We start from the raw sequence: 27084 nt of genomic DNA, 5'->3' as shown, positions 1-27084 counted from the left end.
TTATTTTCATTATCAATTATCATGCAATTCTTTTTTCTTCTCTCTCAACCAATTCATAGTTAATTCTTAAAATCTTAGAAAATCCTAAAAAGCTTAAAACTCCTACCACGCTTTCTCAAAGCTGCCGATTATTTCCTGTACTCTGATGAGTTTGGAAGGAGTCTGAAAACACTGAGAACACCACGCTGATGAATAGAAACTATGCATCAGTACGCATAGAGTACACACTTTAATCTGGCGTGTCATAAATTGCTGCTTCAGAACAGTTTTCTTGGCATGAGCTAGACTGCCTTCATTACATTATTAATCATCAACATGTATGTTTAATGATCCCATCAAAGCAGAGGCCTTTGTCTGTGCGTGCAGCTGTTTTGGCCCATGCGTCATCCTGTGCTCAGTGCTCAGTTGTGCTCCCCACGCAGGCCGGCCAAGTGATGTGCCGCAGGATGGTGTGCGACTGCGACAATCCCAACGCCGACCTGTTCTGCTGCCCCGAGTGCGACCCTCGACTTAGCAGCCAGTGTCTGCATCAAAACGGCCTGCTCACCTACGGCAGCGGGGACACGTGGGTGGAGAACTGCCAGCAGTGTCAGTGCCTGGTGAGTAAAGGGCGCTTGTACCAACCCCCTCCTGCACGTTGATAATATTTCAAAGAGCGCAGGTATTTAACGCTTTCGTGCAGTGTCGTTTAAGGTGATAGCGAAGACAACATAGGCGTTCGTTGCCGTGCCGCAGTGCCCACACGAGAGATGTAACAAATACTCCAGTCTCCATGGAAATGCTCATGAATGAGAGATGTGCTCTGCGAAAAAAGTCAAGGAAAGATGTTTTGTGGCAAGAGGGGGGGAGTGATTAAGAGGTGAATAGGGAGGTTGCAGAGAGGAGAAAATGAAGATTTCTTTCTTCTGCACAAGTGGAAAACCAAAGCAAGTGATTACTGAAATTTTAAAGAATTCAAAGAACTGTAAGGGCTGTTCTCTGCTGTGCTGGAATTACACGTTTTACTGGAGAAGACATTCAAGGTTAGGGGAACAGTGTCGCCTATGAGGTGGGAGGGTGAAACAGGGAGTGTTATTCCTGTGCTTTGAGGAGGTTCTGCAGCGTGTATGTCTGAGGTGCTAGTTTCGAGTGTCCTCTACATCTAATCCCATTTCCCATTCGAAACAAAACAGCATTTCGTTCACTACACAGATCTTTCTCAGTTAGACGTATGCGCCGCTTTCTTTGTGTTCACATCTTCTGCTGCGTTGACCTTTTCAAGGTTTTAACAGTGTTTATGTTGAAGCAACAGGGAGGCGTTTTGCGTTTCCCAACAAACCTGACAAAAACAATAAATCTTCCCACCTGTGTTGCCCTTCTTACCATATTACCATATGCATATCACATGCAAATTGAAGGCTTTAGATTCTACCCCACTGTCTTCTCCTAACCCCACCCCCTCCTCCAACATGCTGTAACACTCACCCACACCAGTGTCAGTTCCTCTGTTGAATGACTCACAAACCGTCTTTGCTTTGGATCTCAGAGCAGCACTTTACAACTCTTATTTTTCTATTTATTTCATCCTCTTTTTGTTGCCTTTAAAGATCAGCCGTACTTGCAGCTAAGATACCATAAATTGGCTCCACTCTGACAGATTTATGGTCTGAGTAGCAATAGCAATTTCATTTCCTCTCGCACCCCTCCCTCCCTCTATTGTAATGCCGTCCTGATGCCTGGACCTGAGAGCTGCTTTTTTGGATTTCTTACAGCGAGCCATTATAGAAGAGCTTGAAAATCACCGCTCAGCAGAGGGGCAGCGGGGAAGCGCAGTTGGCTGAAAATGGGTTTGCTTCAGCATCGCTCTCGCTGAAACAGTACTCAGTGTAGGCCCTCGTGTTGACACGAGCAGACACGAGCACATTTGAGATTGCAGGCACGCCTGTAACAACACACACACGCACACACACACACACACACACAATGTAAACATAGTATACGTGTGCTTGAAAATCTGCACACATCCTACATATGTCCACATGTACGCACAGATAGACATAAAACATGCTCAGTTTAAGATGCACAGAGGCGCACGCAGAGCAAAGGGCCACCAGCACACGCAGTACAAAGAGCAGCACTTGAAAGGGAGAAGGCTGCTCCCGCGATACCGTACTGGGGCTCCAGTAGCGTGACAGGGACGTGAAATGAACCTTGAATGCTGCTACACTTAGCAGAGGCATGGCTGTCCAGACTCAGCGGGGGCCTTAAAATACACAGTGACAGCAGGGAGATGGGCAAAACATTCTCTCAAGTCCAAGATGTGAATCCTTTTGTATGAACCGTGCAATCATTTGAAATCAAGAGTGTGGCCTTTGCAGACCGCGCACACGCGGGCCACTTGCAATTTGCCATCTTGTTAAATCACCAAAATATCAAAGAAACCATTGATTTTCACAACCATACATGTAGATAGTAGCTTCATTTTTGAGAATAAAAATGGCATAATTATTGCAGGCTAATTCCCAAGCAAAGATAAATGTCACCAGTTCTAATTTCCCAGAGGCATTTTGTAACATTCAGTCTTAAAAACAGCAAATCTTTACATCTAGAGATTAAATAGCAGTGAGATATCGTGAATGGAGACATATTAAAAAATGATTTCATCTGAAGTATCACAAAGATATCAAAGTCCAGCGTCAGTTGTTTGTAAAAAGCTGTGCCCGACATCAGCCTCTCCTGTATGATAACAGACCACATCTGCATAAACAGACAAAGATGACATCGTCCCCTATCACAGTGTGGAACAGATACCTGAGGCTACACTCAATCCCTCCCTCTGGCAGCGAGCAGAAAGTGCCACTCGGGGGGATTTCCCACTTCGAATGTTTACACACAGCACAGAAGCAGGGAGTGGGCATTAGCTCTGTGTGAGAGCGCGCTTTATAGCCAGCCTAATTTACTACAACATTTTTGAAACGCTGAGTCAGATGATTTTGAGAGATATTGAATATCCCCGGTGGGACACTTGCATCAAACCTCACCATGCGTGCGCACCCCTTTTATATCTGCTGGTGTGCTTAAACATAAACAGTCTGAACTCATATTTCATTTCAATAAGGCGCGCGGCAGATATGCACATGTATGACAGCACGAGCAGAAGTGGGTCAGGACAGAATGATGTAGAGTACAGTTCGGTTAAGAGTTGCAAGGATGGACAAAATCTATGACCCGTTTTCTCAGGCCAGTGAAAACGGCAGCGGGAAAAATCCAAGAAGGCTTTCTGCGCCGAAAGTTTGCTGTAAGATTAATAGGAGAACAACGAGACTAGAACAAGTCAATTAGAAAGGTGGAACATTTACCTCCACAGTCTGGAAAAACTGCTGACGCTGCCGGAAGACTGTGCCGCTCATCTTTATTTTTCTAGCTTCCTTACAAGTCGAGACGGTCCCTCCAGCATACAAATACACTACGTCAGGAGAAATGTGCATTTGAGTGAATAACTTGTTTAGACACAGGAAATGCAAAGTGCATTTGCAGTGATTCTTTTTCTTTTTCTCTCTCTCTGCTCGGCTATCCTTTTCAAATTCCATCTCCACCTTCGCAGCAGGGGCAGGTGGATTGCTGGCCTCTGCCGTGCCCGCCTGTGGACTGCGAGTTTACTGTGGTGCCCGAGGGCGAGTGCTGTCCCCGCTGTGTCACCGACCCCTGCCAGGCCGACACCATCCGCAACGACATCACCAAGACATGTACGGACGAGCACAACATCTCACGCTTCAGCGGCTCCTCCTGGATTAAACATGGCACAGAGTGCACTCTGTGCCAGTGCAAGGTAAGCTGCTAGTCCTGCCGGCAGCATGGAAACAGCAAATTACAGTTTCTCTAGTTCGTGGCAGGCAAGACACAAAAGAAAAATGGCTTGAAAAGTGAGAACCCTTTGTGCTTTTTCAGGGGGCAAAAACAGAGTACTAGTATTTGCAACAGAAAGGCAATTTGTGCATCTTTAACACCTCACAGAAGTTGAATTTACCAGTTGTTGTAAAAGGGCAGTTATTGGGAGCTATTTAGTTAAACCAAGATGCACACAGTAATTGCTGTGGGGAAAAAAATGAATCTAATATTCATTCTAAGAACAAGACGGCTGCTGTATCAATTCAAATAAATAAGATATGATGTTCTGTTCCGCAATTATTCCCTTTCTAATTTTGAGTTTATTAGATCATAGATTACATGTTTTATTTATATTTATTAACAAGAATGCAGTTTTCTGTGAAGCAGAACTTTGATACTTTCGGGAAATGTGCTTTTTATTTTTCTTGTTTAGGATTAGATGAGAATGTCTTACTCGGATGCACTGCACTGTATTTCTGCTAAATATGAAGCTGCAGTCGGTTAGATTAAAGCTAGAAACAGGCTCTGTTGAGTGGTAATAAACCTACCAGCTCCTTTAAAGGTCACTAATTAACATTTTTAATTAGTTGTTAATTAGGGTGTAAAAATAAGTTATAGGTTTACAATGTAACGTGCTGGCCTGCTTCTTGGTTCGGAGCGGCAACTTGCTGTAAATCCACTGGTTGCCTCGCAACCTCAGAGTGATGACAAGACTCCTGTTTCAGGTCTGTAACCTGAGTTATAATGAGCAATTTTTTTTTTAAATGTAGAACTGTTCTTTTAAATGAAAATGAACTGAAATTCTGGCAGCGTCATTTTTCCTGGCCTCTGGCTCGGCTGCAGCAGGAAATCATGGATGTATTCTTCCCTCTGCTAAAGGAGCACACAGGTTTGAGGATGAAGTGCTGAAAACGTCTGGAGAAACACTCACATCAGCAGCTCAAGTAAATCAGATGGAGAAAGCTGCTCTTCGTGAGTTTTTATTTTGCAGCGCTGAGCAGTCACGGGGAGAGTAAACTATGCAGGCAATATCCTCTTCATTACCAAATGTGAGCGTAAATTGTTTGCCTGAGCTTTAGGACTTAATCCACCAAGGCTGACTCCCTCACTTGAAATTCTACTATTAAATATTCTCGTCGCGCGTGCCTGCAATGATGTCCGCATCTCAGACAGAAAATAACAGCTATTCTCTGAGGACTTTCAATAAACATCATAATTTTTGGAATCTCTACCATCCATTCATCTATCCAGCCATTTTCTTCTTCTATGCGAGTCAGGGTCGCGGGGGAGGGGAGGCATCTTTAGGTTATGCATCTTTTTTTTGGGGGGGGGGCAAATTTTATTTAAGCACGCAGTTTTTAAATTCACCTAAAAACAGTCCTTGGAGTAGCAGCTTTACAATGCAAGCCTAAAATTAAAAACCTTGGCCTCTTGGATACTTGAAATGCAGCATCCTCACCCTCATCACCAGGCCAGCTAGAGATTTTCGACATTGCTTTGTGGAAATATCAAAAGTGTAAATTTGAAAGTAATTATAAAGAGTCAGTTTTCTGATTCAACAGAAATGAAGCACAGCAATTTTTCATCCTTTTAGTTTTAGCATTAACACTCAGCCTCTTCACTGTGCATGAGTTTTATTTTTTAGAACAAATGCAGCATAGTCCCAACTACAGGGACCTCCGGGGTACACGCATCGTAGAAGGGGTTAAACCAAAGTGACTCTGTGACCGTTCACATTTCTCAGTGAGAAATCGCCACCTTGTATCAGTTAGCGCCCAGACAAACTCTAAATACCAAACCAAGTCTGTGTGCCGCAGCACTGCTGTTACCCAAAAATATTATCTGGTTGAAAAAACGAGCTGCCCTGAGGTTAAATTGTAACAAACTTGTGCCTCTCTTCTTTCTCTTTCTTTGTGTTTCCAGAATGGACACATCTGTTGCTCAGTGGATCCCATGTGCCTTTAGTCCTGGCAGATCTGAAGGCACCTGTACAGTGTTCTCCATGTAAAAAAATACAAAAAAAATACATAAAAAATAACACCATCCCTGTGTCTCTTCACTATCCTCCTCACAGACGTGGGTCACATAATGTTTGCGTTGTAAGGATTTGTTTTGGCCTGCTGAATCAGATGGGTGGAAGTTCAGAATAACACACCCAGTGTCACATTGTCAAATACAGACAATTGTAAAAAAAAATGTAACCTTTCAGGTATTTTTCTTTCCCTTCTGATTAGCCACAGTTGATTGTATGTTCTGTACAGTAAACTCCACCCATCTGGTGCTAAGCTTTAACTCGTAGAGCAAATACTCTATGACCGGCGCCTGCTTCCTCAACTCCTTTATACCAAATGCAAATGTATATCATACCAAACAGATGATGGACTACGGTTTCCTGAAACCCACCACTTTGTTATGTCTCACCACTTAGAGTGAACCTTTAAGGATCACCATTCCCCACTCCCAATCATTGCTACATGAAACTGTAAAATATTACTATTACTGGCATGACTCTGCTTGATGTCCAAATATTTTTTGATTTCTAAATTCTCGATGATGATGATGATGATGATGATACATTAGCTAGAGCAAAGGCAGTTAGCATAAGGTTCCGTTGCCACATTTGAGTCGTCTTATGTGGTGCTTTGCAGCATTTTGTTCCATTTCTCTTTTTTGTAATTTTTTTTCCAGCTTGTTATTGTGTAATAGTGAAATAAAGTATTTCCATTTACATTAATTGCTTGTCTTTTTCTTATGTAATTTGGATTTATCACGATTTAACAGATATGAGATTTTATTGGCCATACAGTGGCTTCAATTAGATTTTTAGGTTTCTGGGTTCACTGTTAGTTTGTAAAACACAAACATGCATTACAAAATGTTTGCGATTATTCCAACAAAGAAGAAAATCTGATTAACTTTAGGTAGCAGACGTGTTTGTCTGTACTCATCCTCCAGCATGACTGCACCGATGAATGTATAGCGTGGGAACAAATGGAGAAGGGATTGTAACCATGTGCTGTAGCGCCTGAGCAGATTAGACTATATCATCTTACAGTCTGCATACATAAAACTGGATTTATTAGATCCATGTGGCACAGCATGACATGCAGTAAACTTTGCTGAAGTCTCAGAGTGTAAGACACTGTGACTGTTCAGAGGAAAAGACCCCTAAAAAGGAAATCAGGCAGATTAAAGTCTTAAATCCATTTTCTAATAATTTCTAGGAGATTGAAAATATGCAAACAAAGGTGTGGACAAAAAGTTAAAAACCTCCCCTCTTTCTCATTGCACATCCCCTCCTTTCCTCTCCTTCGATCCTAGTCACTCCAATCAGAGATGTGAGCTGAGCCATTGAGTATATAACATGATGTAGTATTGCTCCAGAGCCTTATTTTAAAGCAATCTCAACCCCAACTACACCTGTGCTTTGTGAAGTCAGAGGTAACACTGTTTGCATTTTTTTTAAATATTCATGGCTGTTTTAATTAAAGTTGCAATGTGGCAAGATATCACACCCTCTGTCTCACACACATACAAATACTGGAAAAAAAAACCCAAACCCTGAATCACATGCCTCACAATCATCTTAAAAACCGAAACAATACAAATCACTGCTTGTTTGAAGAATCACCCACCACGGTTTATGTATTCTGGCTGTGTGCCACGCCTCTTTTATATGCTGATGCACAGGATACACCTGCGCATCCTCGATCATAGCTCCTCTGCAAGCCCGCCTTCTCCTCTCTGATCCATTTTAGCAATTCAGAAATCCTTCAACATGGGATACTGAGATTGATTTCCGGGTCCCAGGCAGGAGGACGTAAAAAGAGGAGACGAGGAACCCTACACATAAGAAAAACAGAGGGAACAAAGAAAGCCCACAAGCAGAGTGAAAACAAAAAAATGTCTGGACAGCTTGAGATTGTGAAGTCGATCGGACAAAGAGCAAAAGGGCAGTGGAGGACTTTATAGACTATGTCAACTGGCAGACTGGCTACAGGTGAGGCAAGAAACGGCTGTGGAAACTAAACATACAGGGAGTGACTTGAGCATGAAACAAACACACTACTTATGTAGTTATATTTTACAGACAGATTACCCAGTTTATAAAATATGACGCATCATTAGTCGATTCAGGTAGCCATGTGTACATAAAACACTTAAAACGAATTTCCCTTCCACGGGTTGCAGCAGTAAAACATTTTAATGTGAACGCATCGGTCATATTATTGCAGTCACACATTAAAAATGAAATAAACACTGATAGATTGACTGATTATGAATGCTGGTGTATATTTGATGCCTTGCACATAAAAGATGGTTTGTAAACGTGCCCTTTTAGAACCATCGCCAGGCTTGTGTTAAGATTAGATATAAAAATGATCTGCTTTGAATAATATCTTTTTCCATTAAAAAAATCCAATGCCTTTTTACTACTCCTAGTTCTGTGAAAAAATGAATAACCGGACACAAAATGCGTCCTACCACACTCAAAGACCTTGTTCTCAGTGTTTGTGCCACGCAAGCTTGGCTTTAAGTTTAAGCTGCTCGTGATTCACTTCCAAACTAGCTGTGACGGTGCACACCTTACACTCAGGTTGGGGGAACTTTACGCTTTTGACTGATGAATTGGAATTAGTGCCACGCTGTGAACGTACATTATTCTGCACAGTGAAGCTCAAACAATTAAGAGAACAAACACTGATCAAAACTAATTTGTTCTGAGGAAAGTCAGAGATTTTGTCCTCCGCAGATATTGTACACTGGATAAGTAAATTTGTGTGATTTATAGATCTAACAGCGTTCTATCAGTGATTGGATTTTATACAAAGCCCCGTGTGGTGGATACACTTTCATGTCTGCATATTTGGATGCAGAGCAACGACTGCCGCAATTGTAGCACATGGATTCCTCTCTCCTCCCGACTTTGTCCTGTGCCTTTGGAGATGGTAGTAATACTTGTATCGCAGAAGAGCACTTAAAGCTCCTAATATAATTATCTATCCCTTCACAGCCACAGACAAATGAGTTCAGCCCGGAGATGGCTTTATTTCCCTGTGGAAAAGTCTCTCTCCACGAACTGATTCTACCTCGCAGCTGCTTACATTAACAAACACGCAACGTAATGGGGGCCCATTTATATTCCAACACACACTCTGCTCACTTGAGCCTTTTTTTTTTGTTTCTGCATCGCTCTCGCTCCAAAAACTTTTTTTAACTCAGGTTATCATGACTCCAAACTCATCCCTGAGTTGAATGATAGGGCAGTGGACAGTGTGCAGTGGACAGTTCACAGCGGCTGCTCGTTGGTTGGCAAGGGCACCATCTGGCCTGCTTTGGTCCAGTGGCTTCTAGCTGGTGGTGGCATGAAGCCAGTGGGCACCTGAGTAGTGGTGGCACAGCAGGGCAGACTGGTCCTCCAGCTGGCTCCTAAATGTCCAATTTTCCATGGCAGTGCTGAACCCTCTGCAACAGATGCCTCTACCCACGGGGAGTCCACTTCACTGCCTGTCCTATATTCACTGTTAATGACCACACATATCATTGTGATTGTAGCTGGTGAAGCAAGGCAACAGTGAAAAGTCAGTTTTACTTTAAGTGTGGAGTTTAAATCAAGAGAAAAAAAACGCATTAGTAATACATTTGGGCTGACATGTCATTTTCAGTGCTCTTATAGCCTTCAAATTGCTCTAATTGGTCTGCAAAATCCACTGCACTCTGAAGAATGAGAAGGGTCTTTATCTGACAAAAAGATACCAGGAGCATGCAATAATACAATCACCTGAAAATCATCTTTTTTGGACTTGGCAATCTCATGCATGTACTATGTGTAGGGAATTACATGGACATGTGCAGTTTATAGCATTTGCGTGTATTTGTACCTCTTATCGCTGCAGGGTAAACTCTGTTCATTCTGCTTATTTGTCACAGCTTGTGCGGGATTGACTTAATGCATAAGCATGTAGTGCATGAGCCAAAGCAAGAATGGAAGCCGCTTTGAATTGTCTGTGTTACAGCAAACATCCACACAAGTGCTCACTGTGCCCACAGCACCTATAGCTTTTGGTTCCAGCTTCAACTGTGGGTGCAGCCAAAGGTGCTACAATCAGGATATTTAGTACTGATTATTTCATATGAACTTGTTTTTAATCGACGAAGAACCTCCTCAGGAGATTAACAAAACTGTATTATACAGTTTAGTATACAGACCCCCATTTTGGTTTCAGAACTGTCTTAATTCTTTGTAGCACTGACTCAACAAGTTGCTGGAAACCAGGAGGTGTGCTATCCTGCTGGAAGCAGCAGTCGGAAAGCAGGGAACGCTGTGGTCACAAAGAGATGGGCACGGGCGGCAACAATGCTCAGGTAAGCTGTGGTGTTTACGCAATTCTGAATTGGGACTAAGGGGCACAAAGTGAGCCAAGAAAATATCCCACACACCACCGATAGCAAATTTGGTGGATACACGCGTTCATGATGGTTACACCAAATTCTGACCCTGCCATCTTAATGTCACAGCAGCAATCAAGTCTCAACATTTCTCCAGGCTTTTATTGTCCAATTTTAGTGAGCCCGTGCAAACTGAAGCCTCAGTACCAGTAGTGGTACCCAGTGTGGTCTTCTGCTAGTGCAGGCCATCTGCTTCAATGTTTTGATGCTTTTTCCTCAGTTGCAAAGAGTGTTTTTTTGTTTCTTTAATTACTGTTGCCTTCCTATCAGTTCCATGCATTCCGGACACTCCTCTCTGACTGTTGGCATCTGCGTAATTTTGTGCTGAACATTTGGGGGATCAAGATCTCTGTCTAAATAAATAAATAAATCTGGGTAAATTCCCAGATGATTAAACATAAACATGCAACTATTTTGCTGGTAATACCTGAAATGAGTAAAGAAAATCAACAGCCTATTTATGCAAGATAATTCATAATTTTATTGGGGAGTTATATTGGTTGGATCTCATTATTGAGGGGGGGGGTCATAACCCCCCTAACCCTCCTCGAAATTACACCCCTGTCTCTTGGTCAGTTGCTATGACTTACTAGTATTTTCTGGTATTTCAGTCACCTGAAAATATCAGCTGATTTAAATCTCAGTGTGCTTAGGTCGGGAGATGGAGCTCAACTTTAACATATTATATAAAACTATTTAAAACAGTGCAGTGTGTGAGTTTTGCAGCAAGGCTTACAATGTCAAGATCAACTTTTTCCACTGTTCACAAAGAAATACGCTGCACAGTGACAGATATCTTTCTATTAGATATTTTTCTGATTGATATTTTCAGTTTTGTAGGTCCAATGTTGGTTAAAAAAAAAAAAGAGAGACATTTTTCCCCAACACTGGATTTTATCGTCATTTACCTGCTGCTCCACTGAAGGACATTGCAACTGAATTTTTTTTAAATATTCACCAAGCAGCTCTTCATTTTATATAACTTACGAACAATTTGAATAAAATTTGATCCTCTTCCTCGACACAGGAAGAGTAAGGCAGACATCATTATCACAAACCCACCCCTGGGGTTTCAGTCCTCTGAGTGACTTGTTGGAGGTTCTGAGAGATTTATCCGAGCCACATGTTCCTCTGTTAGGTATCAGAAACCCGCAGAAGGAATTGCTGATGAATTCTCTTTCCCTTGTGGCCACTGGGGACAGAAACCATCTCAGACTTGGTGAAAAGACTGAAGGGAAACCTTGTAGCTGGCTGGGACTGACAGTACTGATAAATTTCACAAGGTCTCTAAGAGTCACGGAGCTGCCAGCACAGAGTGATGGGCCATGCCAGGACATGATACACTGATCTAATTGGAGGATAGCTCAAAGACAGTAGAGAAGATTCCAGTTGATCTGTAGCTATGGCTCATTCCCTCTAGAGAATTTTTCTGGCTTATATTTAGCTCTAGGTCCAACAATAGTGCTTCATATCCTCCCTCAAAAAGCAGTTCTTATGTCTTTTTGGATTTGTAGACATGCTATTGGAACAAATAGTAAATAATGGGGAACATTTCAAAGGTGCCTGAAGTCAGTTTGAAAGAAAGCTTCTCTGTCATGAAAAAAAGAAGCAAGCTAAAAATTTGATTACCAGACAGAAAGGAATTGATCATGAACGTTTCCAACACGAATGCATCCACGGCAATGAGGGAGAAGTCGATACACTTTTAAGACAACGTGGGTATCAGGCTCCAACACCCCATAAACATTTTTTTTGAAATGCCTGTTTTGATGTGCTCTCTCACTTTCTGCATGGTCCTCAAAAAAAAAAAAAAAAAAAAAATCAATATCTAATTTCTCAGCCCAATGGCAGACTTGGAAGAGGCCTCAGTAAAAACAGCTAATACACTCTGGCAATGGGATTTATTTCACAGACAAACAACAAGCATCCGTGAGACCTCAGGTATTCACAAATCTGCTTGGTTTTCACACCGCAGGTGTTTTAATATTTACTACTGAAGCAATCTAGCTGAGGCTCTTATTAAAGCTAATTTTGCAGTGAATGGCACAGCAGGATTCAAGTGTTGTGGGTGCAATTACACATCCCAGGATACACGGTTACTGACAATGGAGTGCTGGATTGGATGACACCTGCGATAGCATAGTCTCACATCAGTTTGTTTAACTGCTTCTGTCACATTACAGATTTTTCATAACTCACTCCTCTGTTGTGTTAAACCGGTGGTTGGATTCCAGGCCCGTGAAGCAGCTTTCTACAGCTGATGGATGAAACAGTCACTGTTTAACATGATTTAACCTAAAACGATCAACCACTTTTTATCAGCAGCAACCCCTGCAGTCCCTTTTATCTATTAACAACCACATGCTTTAAGAATGGGTTAGATTTAGGCTTACATGCAACCCTTTTTAATAGAATCTTTGCATATATGTCAAAACAGAAGAGCTTACAAGAAAAAAAACCCTGCAAGGCCAAGATGCGTGTATGGGACTTGATCTGAAGGGTAACATCTGGTAGTCCCAAAAAGAGAGTGAAATCCTATATTATAAGCATGAATATGTACATATAATACATGGATGTCGACACAGAATAGCTCCCAGCTCATTTGAGTCGCCAAACTGGACCACATGACCGTGTTTGTGGTGTTGGAGCATTTTTAATAGAACAAACAATTTAAATTAGATTGTTTTATAGTTAAATTTGCGATCAGCACATCCAAGAGTCTTAGAAGAATTGTTGAATATTTCCTAGTGAAAGTGAATAACTGTTACATCACAGATCTGTCATAACGCACTCCTCTGTGTGGTATTTTCTCATTAACCACTGGTTGGATTTCAGCCCTTTCTCGTAATCGGCATCTCTTATTTAGACACAGCTGCACTTTGAGATAAAGGGTAAAAGTTGAAGAGCTCACAATAACTATATCCTGGTGTTTATGTCTACCATCCGTGTCATATAAATTTAGCAAATTCGCACAGTAACATTCGCCGATTAACACTAAATGCACAGTGGGCGACTGGCTCTCGTTCACTCTATAAATGTGATCCCTAACATTTGTAGGACTCTTTCAGTGCCTTTAAAAAATTTCGCAACATTCCTTTCAAAATTTCCTCTTGAATCCAGCGTGGCTCTGATCATCCGGCACTGCCATCCAGAGCCAAGCGGCGTGCATGGCAAAACAGCAAAGATGAAAAGCCGTACTGTGCCATAATTCTCTGTAACAAAGCACATTTTTTTTCTTCTTTAATATATTATCAATCATCTCAAGGCCCTTCAGATTTTTCTCTCAACCTCAATGGAGGAGTCCCAACACCACACTGGGAACCAATTCTGTCGGCAGTGAGTTCAGTTTTCATCCCTCAGACATTTTCGATCCAATCTATAACTCATTTACACGTAGACATGTTCTATAAACAAATCCCGCCGGGGAACAAAACAAGTAACAAATTCAAATTGTTTCCCACTGGCATAAATCAAACAACAGACAGGCTCAGAGGAGAACTCATGCTAATCTGAGCTGGGTGCTATGTGTATGCAGGCTACGTATTGGAGTGTCCTTGTGAAGAGATAGTATCATTATTTCTCCTGTTGCCCACATTAATTGGGTCAGCAGATGCAAGAAGCTTGACCTGCACTGTTGCTTGGCAACTATACTTCCCAAGCATATAGAAAAACTGAAAAGCAGAACTTAACTTGCGAGTTACTTATCGAGATCAGCAACCTTGTTCAAAAAGAATTAAGGAAAGTGGTCAAGCGATACAGAATGTAAAAAATGTATTAATTTATTGGTAGCACAAGGTTCAACAGTAGTACAGTACACTGTGGAAACACAAAACAATCCCCTTTGCTTCAAAAAACAGAGAGGAACTTGTAGGAATTGTCAGTTATGCAGCACAACACAATGAAAACAGTCCGAACAAGACAAAGGCCTCACTTTTAACCCAAACAATTACAGCTGCATTCCAAACATATTAGAGCCCCTTCATGTCCAAAGAGGTTCTGCCCTTTGGTAAAACACTAATATCTAATGTCTTCACAGAGCTTTAATGTATAAAAGGATAATTACTAAACCAAAAGCTGCAAACCAATTATGCTGAATAAATTGACCTCTTCACAGAATGGCCTTTGTTGAAAAGAAGTGTAGCAGCAAACACCTACACACTTCACATGTGTCTGCACACACACACACACACACGGACTGTTAAGTATAAAACATCATGTACAGACACAAGTGGACATCTCTCTCTCGCTCTGCTTCCAGTTCACACACACAAAAAGACAAATGCAGAAAACTCCACTGTGTAATGTTCTACCAGAACAGGACCTCAACCTTAAATAAAAGACATTTTAATTGTTTTTGTCATTTCAAAAATTAAAGATAAAAAAAATTTAACGATAATCCATTAATGTGAATGTAATTATATTAATTTGTACTGTAGATAAGTTTACAAAATGTAAGAAATCTGGTCATATTCTGTTACATGATGACTGCTGTGCCTTTCATTGGCAAACAAAGCAGACTATTTGAGAAATATCATATAGATATATGTCATAGTTTCTTATTTCTGCAGCCACAGTGTAATATTGTGCATTATATATCAATGCAGAGTACAACAAGAGCACATGCTATCTTGCGTTGTCTCGGTGCGTACATGTCTTTGTCTCAAATCATCACATTTTCTTGCAAATATGTTCAAAATACTGCATGATTGAGCATCTTTGGTCAAAAGCATGAGCAAGTTCATTATATAATTAACAACAAACTTAATTTAGATGGTTATTTTATTGTATAAAAAAACAAAAAAGAACATGTTTTTGGACCAAACACCCCCCAAACTTAGGTGTACAAACACTTTTACACATTAAAGCCAGTTTAAGCTAAAATGCTGCAGCTTTTAGTTATGTTTGAAATGAGGGTTTCTTTTACAGTAGGATAATGCACCTTTTCTTTCATGCAATAAAACAGGAAAGAAAATCTGCTTTTACAACCATTAGCTTTACATAAAGAAGCCCTGAGCTTTGGAGAAGTCACCGCTGCACTTCAATGGTTTACATTTATGTTTATGCCAAGGGCAAAAACCACCTTTTCTCCCTCTGTTGGTATTCAGTAAAGGTGCAGCAGCCGCATAAGCAATCATGAGGTGGCTTGCTGCTTAGCTATTTGATCTCTGCTGATTGCATTTATTATCTTTGCAACTAAAATCAAGTGAGGGTAAATGAGGAGGTCGTCACCGTACACCGATGGTCATAAACACAATTAAAACGTAGTAAGAGTGACATCGCATGAGAATAAATTAAAATGATAACGTTTCAGGATCAAATGAGGTAACATGATGTCGATATGATAAGAGCATACAGTATGTCAGACATTAGTAAAGCAGATCCGGATGGTCACACAGGCTGTTTAGAATATGCTTTGCGTATCTGAATATGTGAAATATCAAGGCACTGCTGTAGTTATAACACTGTTTTGAAACAATAAAACTCCACTAACCGAAGGTCACATCTGTAGAAATAGTTCTCTGTTACAGGCACCCGTTAGTGTACCTTGACAAAATTGAATTAGGAAAATGTAAAATCCAAGGTAGCACCTGGTCAGTTGAGGTTTTGCAATGGATCTGCTATGTATCAGAATTGGTGCCATTTAAAGACTTTTAAAATGCTTTTGGTACAAAAATATATTAATATGACTGGAACAGCCATCAAGGTTAGGCTAGGTAAATAACACTCTGTCCTTCACTTGAAGAACTGTGTTAAAGATCCTCCTCTGACATCTCGTGCTGTCCTGAATAAACATGCTCGAGTTGTTTACCATTGATCATGTTGGTTCCAACCTGTCTGCAGGTGCAAAGTTTCAGAGGTTCGTCAAGTCACGGGGAGAATTTGTGAACATCGAAAGAGACTGCCGGTTCATCCTGCTCCGTGCTGTCGATCACAATGCTCGGATGTGTCTCTTGGGTTTCCATGGAAATCGTAGAGTTCGTAGAGGGTGTCGCTCCAAAGTGCGGCCCATCCACCGACAGAAGCATCGGCGTTCCCGATCGTTTGAGGCTATCGGTCATAGTGACATGTGTCTCCTCTGGCGTCGCGCCCATCTCCTTGCTGTACTCGGATGGCGACTTCCTCTTTATCCTCTCGTAACTCTTGTCTGGATTTTCTGTGAAGGTCTCGCTGTCCTGAAATCGACCAAACAGCCAGATGAAAAACCCAAAGAGTACGAACGCCACTAGGCTCGGAATAAAGGCCAGGCATTTCACATCCAAGCTGGCTCCAATGTAGCGGCTGTGGAGGAACATGTCCCGCTCCACGTAGGTTAAGTTGGTCCTAGGGTCAACGTTGGTGGAGCGCCACTCGTAGGTGAGTGTGCTGTGATTGAAGTCCTTGAGGGTTTCTGGCTCCTCCACTGTGAAGATCTTCTCACCAGGCCCAACATACTGCCCATATTCATAGGGCTTATAGAAGATCTGGTTCTTCCACATGTTAAGGTCCAAAATCAGCACGAGGAAGATGATACCATAGTTGAACCACTTACCTGCAATGAGAATTTCAACTTGGATTAGACCAGGCTTATATTTGAAAGCTAAGTAGCATGCACGCACTGTAAAGATGATTTAAAGCATATCCTCAACGATGTACCACACAAGCCTCCACCAAACATGGCTAAGCGGGCAGAGTCCATAGATGGATATGCTGTCACATTCATTAATCAGAAATTCCTCTCATTTTGCATGCAGATAGAGGTGGTAGCTCCTCCACGGTATCTCCTAACAAGATCACTATATTACCATGAGACAGCCCACACCACCACTGCCCAGGTTGTCTGATAGCAGGCAGATGTCGCCCCTGGTATATGTGACACTACTCCCTACCTTTCCCCGAGATATGATGCTAATAAGCTTTCAGTTAAACCAATCACGCCGCACCGGAGCCATTTCCATAATGCTTAATGGATATGCAATGCATTAAGGTTAACAACCTTCTGCGAACCACTGAGCCTTTGAACAGTTTAACATTTAGCTCAGGAACACTGGTTCGCCTCCCCTTGATAGTCATGACAGGCCGTGTTCATGTGGCAGAACCAAATAGAGAAACCAGTAGGACGGTTTTAAATGGGAAATACACTCATTTGCAGAGAACATTAAAGAGGCCGAGATGCGAGAGATGATGAGGGAAGCATCTCGCACATCAGGGAGGAACGCGAGGAACAGGAAACACAATCGAAGCGGCGTTGGCACCTGCTTTCCACAGAAACTACACATGTATTATAAATGGTTGCTTGTGGTTTAACCAACAAACACTTCCCCAAAGAAAGAAAGGAGTGGAAAAGTAGAGCAGCCACAGCACTTTTTTATTTTAAGTATTCACAATTCAAAAATAGGGCAAATTTATGTCTCCCTCATGGACATTTTCATTTCTTTCTGCTGCCTAATCCATTTCCAACAGCTGTAAAAAAATTAAAAAAAAAAAATAGAAAAAAAAACAAAAACAAAAAAACAGAGGTTCTCATTAAAAAAAAACAATGAAATAACCCCGTTCTTTGTCCGGAGGACCTGTATCTGAGTGTACCTGTGATATGAATGTGGTACTCCTCTTTAAAGATGCGCTTGCAGACAGGAAGCTTAACCTTCACATGTGTTGTAGACATTCCTGGCAGATTCATATCCAGGTCACCCATGAAGTGAGGGAACTCCCAGTCCTAAAACACGCACAAATACAACAGGTTTTGAAAATTTAGCTCGCAATTGTGATGCTGCCACCCATCTGAATACACTGAAGTGACCAATGTCAGCTCTGCATCATAGTTTATTGGATGCTGAACACTTCACAGAAGGCTTCAATATTAGCTAATATTAAGACTCAGTGGAGTCTCTTCATAAACTGACTGGAGGTTAAACGTGGTGCCAGCTACTGGAGACGGCAGACGAATCTGTGTGTTTACACGCATGTGGTGTGTACTCATGTGCCTGTGCACATGGGATTTCACCAGATTAAAAAAATATATATATATATATCAGCAGGCAGCTCAACATCAGCATCTTCCTCTGCCCCCGTGGTGTCACTTTTCTTTTTTGCAAATATGTAGTTTTATTGGGTGGCTAGTAGGTTTTTAGTGAAACTATTCACTATTCATACACAAAACATGATTCATTTATTAGGTGAAAAAAGTATTATTTCTTATTTTTTTTGAAAATGGAAAACTGTCAGTTCTACAGAGTCCTACAGCTTTGCATTTTTAAACCAGTGAAGTACTGAAGAACTTTTTTAGATTAGATTTTATTTTTTTTAATCAAAATTTAACTGAATTCTAATTAATAAACAATATACACTCATCAGCCACTTTATTAGGTGCACACTGCTAGAGCTGGGTTAGACCTCTTTTGCCTTTAGAACTTCATTAGTTCTTCATGGCATAGATTTAACAAGGTGCTGGAAAGACTCCTCTGAGATTTTGGTCCGTATTAACATGACAACTTGAGCAGCTGTCAAATCTGTTACACCTGCGGATTTGACAAGCGCACATTGGTGATGCAAATCTCCCGTTCCTATCCCAAAGGTATTCAGTTGGATTGAGATACGGCGATTGTGGAGGCCATTTAAGTGCACTGAACTCACCATCATGTTTAAGGCTATGTTCACACTGCAGATCTTAATGCTCAATTCCGATTTTTGGATCAAATCCGATTTTTTTGTCTAGTTGTTCACACTACAGATAAAATGTGTCAGCAAACACGCTCCAGTGTGAACCCTCAAAGTGGCCCGCATGAGCAAAAGGAGAAGTCACACACAACGTGCTCTGTTTAGACCCAGAGCAAACACTATTGTTTGACTGATGGCCCTTAATATAAAGACACTTTTTGGACTTTACGTTTCCCAATTTTGCTTTAAGTTGTAAAGTTGTTTTGTTATTTACATATGGCCTAATAATCATTCTTATTGCTGTTTTAGAGAGGAGTGGTGCTTCATTTTTCCATCTCCCTAGTGAGTGTGGACGCTTCATCTCTTTGCTCTTTAAACGCTTTGCTTCTTTTATTGATTTTTATGCTGATTTTTTCCCTTTTTTCCGTATGAGCTTCAGTTTCACTAACATCTACACGGGATGGCCAGGAAGCGTCCGCGATGTCTTCTCCGGCGCTGATTATTGGCGTCTGTCTTGTGTCAGTGACGTAAAAAACAGATTTAATGCGACATGACCATTCAAACAGCAGTCGCTTTAAAACATCAAATCATCGGATTTGAAAATATCAGATTTGTGCTGTTCACATGATCGGATATGGGTCGCATAGGATCAAAAAAGTCGGATTTGATGCGCTTTCGCCTGCAGTGTGAACGTAGCCCAAGAAACCAGTTTGAAATGATTCATGTGTTACCCTGGTGGAGGCAGCCATCAGATGGGTACACTGTGATCATGAAGGGGTGGATATGGTCAGCAACAATACAGCTAGGCTTTGGCATATAAATGATGCTCAACTGGAACTAAGGGGCTCAGTCCATCCATCCATCCATCTTCTACCACTTATCTAGGTTAAGGTCAAGGGGGCAAGCCCAGACTTCCTACCTCTTCCAGCTCACCTGGGTGGACACCAGGTTGTTCCCAAGCCAGCCAAGACATAATCTCTCCAGCAAATTCAGAGACCTCCTCCCAGTTGGAGCCTGAAACACCTTGCCTTTGAGGTGTCCAGGAGGCATCAGATGCCCAAACCCCCTCAGCTGGCTCCTTTCCCTCCTTGAATTATCAGGGAGTCCTAAAACTCCTTGATAATTCAAGGAGGTGGTTTGTATGTTTCAGTGATCCCAGGAGCTTTTATGTCAGAGGAAATTTTTCCCTGCTAAGGTCTCCTAGATACAAGGCAAGAAGACATTTAGGATCGCCTCTATCCTAATGCTGAAGAATCAGGACCAGGCAATATTTTTCCAATTTTAGTGAGCCTGTATGAACTGCAGCCTCAGTTTCCTGTTCTTAGCTGACGGGATTGGCTCCTGATCTGGTTTTCTGCTGCTAGAGACCGTCTGCTTGAAGAGCATATTGTGCATTCAAAGAGGCTCTTCTGCTCATCTTGGTCATAACTAGTGGTTATTTGAATTACTGTTGCCTTCCTGACAGTTCAGAGCATTACATTCCATGTAAACCCTAGAGATGATTGTGGGAAAATCCCAGTAGATCACCAATTTGCAGGCCACCACCATCTGGAACAAACAGCCACACAACATTCAAAGTCTTTTAAAATCCCCTTTCTTCCCCATTTTGATTCTCGCTTTAAACTTCATCTTGACCATGTCTAAATACCTGAACGCAGTAGGCTTCTGCCAACCATTGAACAAGTGTCCCTAATGAAGTGGGCAGTGAGCAAAAATTTGCTTTTGTTATCAAAAAATTAAAGATCAAGTAATTTTTTTAAAGTAAAATCTAACCTAACAGTGAATACAGAGCCTTAAATTGTTACTGTCTGCTGTTCTGCTGCTGGAGACGATTCCTACTGTATGTCCGTGTTACGACACCATTTTAAAATGTATTTAAATATTTCTGTAATGAGTTACTTAAGATTATGAAAAGCATGGCATTAAAATGATTATAAACACAGATGAAACTAATGAAAGTCACACAGAGAGACAGAGAGAGGAAAATGTTATGAAACAGTTTCTTTCTGCTGAGCTGACTTAATCATTTTGCAAATTAGCTTTTGTCATCACTATTAGAGGGGAAAAAAACAAGGCACACATAATTTCAGATTAGCTCCATTTCCATTTGATTCTGTTATTTGCACAGAGCTTCTTGCTCTGCACGAAATTAACACATCTGAATTCACTACGTCCTCATGTGATCCAAGGTCTCCTGTGCCAATATCTATGAACAGAACAGCAAAACAATTTGACGAGAGCCCCTTGGATATTAATTAAGTCCTCCACTTTGCTTCCGTAGCTGCTGTATCGGTTGCCGTAGCACTTGCAGGCATGGCATTTAAACATTCCTACCACAAAATAATGAGTCTCTACAACAAATACAGGTAGAGTAAACTGGCAGGGTGTATCAACATCTTTCACATATGTAAATATGTATATACAGAAATCTGACATTTGGTTGCCAAAGAAAACCCAAAACAGCAAAAAGCCACAATTATATAAAAAATAATAATAATAAAAAAAGAAGATAAAACCCTGCTCGGAGGCAAATCCAGACAGGTCATTAATTGGAGCATTAATTAGCATGAGAACAAAATCACCCATCTTTTCTCATGGAGGCGTGAGATTAACTATGGCACAGATCCAGGATAGAGGCGAATGAAGCTGTTGGGAGGGCTGCGGCGGATGAATTTTTATTGACCGAAGGAATGTAGTGACGGCCGCCGGTGCGAGAGCCCTGTAACGGCACAAGCTAACTTGACCCATAAATAATTGCAGTAAATGTGCTTGCTGTACACCGCGCAGAAAATGAGCGGAGGCCTGTCGTAAACAAATCACTGCGAGCCGGGAATGATAAACAGCCAAGTTACAGTGAGTGAGCGTGAGCGAGAGAGTCGAGGGTCCAGAAACGGAGATGTCAAACACATCGTCCGGGAGTCGGTCAAGGAAGGCGAAAAAGCTGGCCTCAGCGAGACGCGAGGATGTTTGGGAGGAAACGCTTGCACAGTGTAAGATCAGCTACTGCTTTAAATCTGCATAATCACAATAATTGTGAGGAAAAGACCACAGCGTGAAGTAATTACTGGCTTGAGCAGCAAAAAGCCCTTCTTAAAATAATGAACTGTTTCAATAAATAAGTCTAGAAATCACTTTTAGTGTTACAGTTGTTCTAATACACAATACCAAGGGAATAATAATGGCGTCGGTGCCAGGATTCTGTGGAGTGAGGTATTTATAACACTGAAAAATGTCCTCCCATACATTTGCTGGCTCCTTATAATTACCATAATAAACAGAGTGGAAATATATGTTTAGGGGATACGAGATATTGGTATTGTAGGACGTCCTCTAATACCTGCTAACGAGCTCCAGTGAAATATGTTCATTAAACATTGGGAGGCGCTTTGCTGAATTAGGCTCAAGAAGCTCTGAGCAAATAGATGATTGGCCTGTGGTTCAGGCGCATGGTTAGCAGTGTGGGGGAAAACAAAAATCTCACAATCTTTCTCCTAAGCACACAGTATGTGTTTTTGGGTTTTTTTTCCCCCAGACAAGCACATTTGCATATTCATGAGTGACTGACACAGGCTTTATTGATGTTCACTCTCCTGTGAGAGAGAGAAGACATTGGGTTGGGGGCGGTGGGGGAAGTGGGGACTTCAATCTTGTGAGTCATCATTAAACAAAATAAACTCGTCTCTAGGCTCATAGGGAGGTCTGGGAAACATGATGAAGACGGTAAAAGAGATTTTTTTAAAAAGTCAATAATTTATATTTAACACCACACCACACCTCTCTGTTTGTATCTTCGTATATAAACAGATATACGTGTGTTTGTGTGTGTGTGTAAGTTTGTGTCCGTGCCAGCTGAGAGGGATCAACCGCCCTCGCACTGCTTTGTGCCGCAGTGCCCCATTGATGAATAGGAAGGAAAAAGGGGGAGGCAGAGGACCTGGCAAGGTAGGTAATAGAGTAAGCCAAGAGACATCCCAGCTTGCTACTTTCTTTCTTTCTTTCTTTCTTTCTTTCTTTCTTTCTTTCTCCCCCCCCTTAAATTGGCCCCATGGGGCTGATCTACCTGCATAACAATGAGAAGGTCAAAGACCAAGATGAAGGAAGCTAGGAAGGCTCTGGAGACCTCATCACTGGGCAGGAAGCCTCGGTTCAGGTTGTCCCAGCTGATCCAGTCGGTACTGATGACCAGAACCACTACTGATGTCAGAGAGATGAGTACTGTCCTGCAGCACAGGAGAGAAGAGGAGCATGATAACAAGCATTAAACTTGAGAAAAAAAAGAACATCTAAATATTTTTTCTAAATTTCAGCCTAGATAGGTGCACAGTTAGCATCACATATCTCAGAACACAAACAACAGGTACGACAGCTACAAGAGAAGATCAATCTTGCACTGTTCGGTCTCTCTTCATGGACTCAATAATGCATTGAACCACACTCTTTTACCAAGATTTGACAAATAGCGTGAGTTTCCAGGAAGATGAATGTGCATAGACAATAACTGTGTCTGTTTGTGGATGCAGAGACAATGTAATTCAAAACTCTACTGCATACATATTTCCATGCATTTACATATTTAACATGAGCCAAAATATCACTTACCTAGAGAGGGCTTTTTGGGGTTTTTTTGCATTCTTTAACACTTCCCGCATTTCGTTCATGTCACACTGGGATTACTCTGCATTCAGTGTTCACTGAAAAATTTCTCAGCCATGTGAAGAGAGGCAATGTGACTTAGTATTATTCTCCACTGTGTATTTTGTCTCAATGTCACCCAGCGATTATTGTGCAGTTGTGTGCATTCTCACACCACACATCGGTTGGCTGCATTGCAGATAGTGACTGCCAGCTCATATCCCATTTCAGCTGTTTGAGAGATAAATTTTGAGGGGTTTTATTATTCCACAAGCGGCATTCCCTTCCCTCAGCACGGACGACTTTTGGCGCTGTCCTTTACAATTTGCAACGGCCCTTCAGCACATATTGACAAGACATATCCAGCGACGCATTTATCAATCACATTTCAAGCGCTGAATTTCAAACGATAGCTCATCAAATCTGGCATTGATTGTGACACGGATAGCTGAGGCATCCATCAATATAATGAAGGGCTGCAGAAAAGTCGCCGAACAGTTCGTCCGCCTGCATTCTAATTGCAGGTGAATCAATTCGGCGAAAAGGAAATGTTAAAACGCTGCGGCCAAATTCGCTTTGAAGTTTAAGATGTCTCGAGCTCTCTGTGTTCCTATTAACTAGATGTCAGACCTGTTTCAGTTTTTTTCACTTTTTTACAATGACCCCGAGATGAACCGCTGCAGAAGCTTTTACGTGAAATATCTGAATGACACGCTATGTCAAACTATCTGACAGCACCAAAGGACTTTTGTGAATGAATGCCGCTGGGACCGTGCAGCGGTGGTGTAGTGCATCTAAACAGGGAGTGGTTCTACTTGTCTGCTGAGTAAAGTGTGCATCAGACATGGTTTGCAGCATTTGTTTAGCACTTATTTCAGGGTCACAGCTTGTGGTATGAGTAAGTAAAAGCCGGGGCTATGGTTTGCCTGGAGACCTCGCTGTGTCCATTGATTTTCAGCCTGTTCTTCTAATTAAAGGTGCTGACACTGAGTGAGGGATGATTAACATGGCTATTGACTGTGTGTAACCCTGCAACGCGCTGAACAGATCACATAACACGCACACATGCATGTACACACTCCTATAGAGCATTACAGGAAGACGTAGTATAATTCAAAGCTTGAGGAAATATTGATATCTTATGTGCATGCAGGTAAAGAAAAGCACAGTCTAACAGACATTCTATTTAAGTGTAAGAAAATGACATACCAGAAGAGGACGATCCTGTTGTTGCCTTGTTTCCAGAACCTTCTGGCAGCTTTGCCCCAGTCTGGGTAGTGCTGATCCTGGAGCATCATGTCTGTCACCTGTAGAAAGTAAAATAATGTAATAGTTCTCTGTGTGGGTTGGGGGAGAGTTGTTACCCTAACTGAGGAAGTTCAAGTGTCTTGAAATCTAGTTCACAAGTTACGGGCAGGCGATGCATGAGATTGACCTGTAGATTGGCCCACTGCCCGCAGTAATGCAGGCACTCGGCCCTGTTTTCACCGCAGCGGTGAAAACAGGGCTGAGCCAGAAGCTTTTGATTCACCAGTCCATCTACATTCCTACCCTCACACCAACTCTGGATGGTGACCGGAGGAACAAGGTCACGGATAAAAGTGACATAAATTTCCTCTGTAAAATGGCTCAGCTCAGGTTTACAGTGAGAATATCAGAGCAGAATCACTGCTCCTTTGCATCAAAAGGAAGCAGCTGAAGTGGTGTGGGCATCTCATCAGGATCATTCATGAATGCCTCCCTTTGGAGGAGATGCCGGGACAGAACTGTGTGTCTCATCTAGCCTTTGAGTGCCTCTGGGTCCTCTAGGATTAAAATGGCAAACACAATGATGTCAGGATTAAAATACTTAGGCTTCTGCCACTGCAACCCAACTTCTGATAAGCAGAAGAAACTGTCTGAATGGAGTTAGTGAGCAAACTGTCAAAAAAGTTACTGCATCCATCCATCTTCTTCCGCTTATCTAGGTCTGCATCATGGGGGCCTCCGTCTAAGCAAAGAAGCCCACACCTCCCTCTCCACAGCCACCTATTCCAGCTCATCCAGAAGGACACTGGGGCATTCCCAAAGCCAGGTCTACCAGAGGGCAGGCCCATGTTGCTTCTTCAGACTACATCTGGCTGAGCCCTGTCGACTAAGACCGAACCACCAGGTGCTCTAACTGTGCCCCTCCCTAAGGCTGGCTCCGTGGTTGGGCCCTGGTAACCCTGCCCCAGGCAGGGTAGTCATTTCCCATAGGTTCTCTTCAGAGGAGCATGGATAGATACAGCAAATGAAACCCAAGTGTTAATTGAAAATTTCAGAGGAGGATCGTAAAGATTTTTATATTTTTTTGTTGATGAAGGCAGGCTACCTGTTTCCCTAATGATTTGGGCTAACCACCTTCTAGATGTAGCTACATATGTAATGTACTAGAAAGCCATAAAAGTAATATGAATCATTTCAAAGTCAAAGGGAAACTTTGACTATGTCGTCTAAATTTTTGGGTGGTGCATAAATCTCTTATATCTTATTAGTGTTTTTGAAAAATATTTCTTTAGCAATCATAGATGTGTACACGTCAATATGACTCAAAAAGTGTGCTATATAAATGCCAGTCCATTTAGATAATGTTCAAGTGTTGCCATATTACGTGTGCAAACATTCTCAACAAACAATAAGAAACAAAGTATTAGCATTTCTTACTTAAAAGTTTCCATCTAGTGGAAATCATAATCAAACCATCTGGTTTATCAGGACATTTCAATTATACATATGCTAACTACTGTATATGCTAAACAAATAACAATGCTGCATGCTGCTCCAGAGTTACAAACTTACAGTGAAGGACATAATTCTGCCTCCTAAATATACATGTATGCGTGTACATGACTCTGTGCCCATAAATCTATGTTATTTGCAGACACTCCTTAACTCAACTCGTCATGTGTATAAAGGATCAATTTGTTCCTTTCCAACCTTTCCACCACCATGGGCAAGAGCAAAGAGCTGTCGAAGGACATCAGGGACAAGACTGTAGACCTGCACGAGGCTGGAATGAGCTACAAGACCATCGGCAAGAGGTTTTGTGAGAAGGTGACAACGGTTGGTTTGATTATTTAGAAATGAAAGATAGTGATTGATGGAACACCATCAATCGCCCTCAGTCTGGAGTTCCATGCAAGATCTTGCATCATGGGGTGAGAATGATCCTTAAAAAGGTGGTGGATCATCTCAAAACCACACAGGAGGAGCTTGTTAATAATCTGAAGGCAGTTAGCGGTTACACAGTCACCAAGAAGACTGTTGCTAACACAACACTGTGATGGATTGACATCTTGCAGTGCCTGAAAGGTCCCCCTGTTCAAGAAGGCACATGTGCAGGCCTGTCTTAAGTTTGCAGAACATTCAAACAATGCAGAGAAGGTTTGGGAGAAAGTCCTATGGTCAGATGAAACCTAATTTGCTCTATCAACTTGACCTGCTGTATTTGGAGAAAGAGAAATGCCAAGTATGACCCAA

At 41.8% G+C, this 27084-nt stretch overlaps 2 protein-coding genes across 4 annotated transcripts in view; one reads left to right on the top strand and one right to left on the bottom strand.

Moving 5' to 3' along the window:
• Positions 1-5928, top strand: part of nell2a (neural EGFL like 2a) — an 88056-nt gene extending 82128 nt beyond the window's left edge. Inside the window, exons 18-20 of the mRNA XM_085412684.1 lie at positions 423-599; positions 3584-3808; positions 5791-5928. Of these exons, the coding sequence (XP_085268810.1) occupies positions 423-599; positions 3584-3808; positions 5791-5832 (444 nt within the window). The 3' untranslated portion in view covers positions 5833-5928. The remainder of the gene's footprint in view (positions 1-422; positions 600-3583; positions 3809-5790) is intronic.
• An 8119-nt stretch (positions 5929-14047) lies between these two features.
• tmem117 (transmembrane protein 117) overlaps positions 14048-27084 on the bottom strand; it is a 48136-nt gene continuing 35099 nt past the window's right edge. For 2 of the 3 annotated variants that reach the window (XM_085412680.1, XM_085412681.1), the window contains exons 5-8: positions 24793-24890; positions 23012-23171; positions 17881-18010; positions 14048-16846 (exon numbers count right to left, since the gene is read on the bottom strand). In XM_085412680.1, the coding sequence (XP_085268806.1) occupies positions 16185-16846; positions 17881-18010; positions 23012-23171; positions 24793-24890 (1050 nt within the window). In that variant the 3' untranslated portion in view covers positions 14048-16184. The remainder of the gene's footprint in view (positions 16847-17880; positions 18011-23011; positions 23172-24792; positions 24891-27084) is intronic. The other variant, XM_085412682.1, reaches the window with a different exon arrangement.

This window comes from Rhamphochromis longiceps, linkage group LG7 (genome assembly GCF_057381845.1).
Source record: "Rhamphochromis longiceps isolate RC_006_pf linkage group LG7, R_longiceps_female_GT1.1, whole genome shotgun sequence".
Taxonomy (NCBI): domain Eukaryota; kingdom Metazoa; phylum Chordata; class Actinopteri; order Cichliformes; family Cichlidae; genus Rhamphochromis; species Rhamphochromis longiceps.
This window is presented reverse-complemented; position numbering and strand designations above follow the sequence as displayed.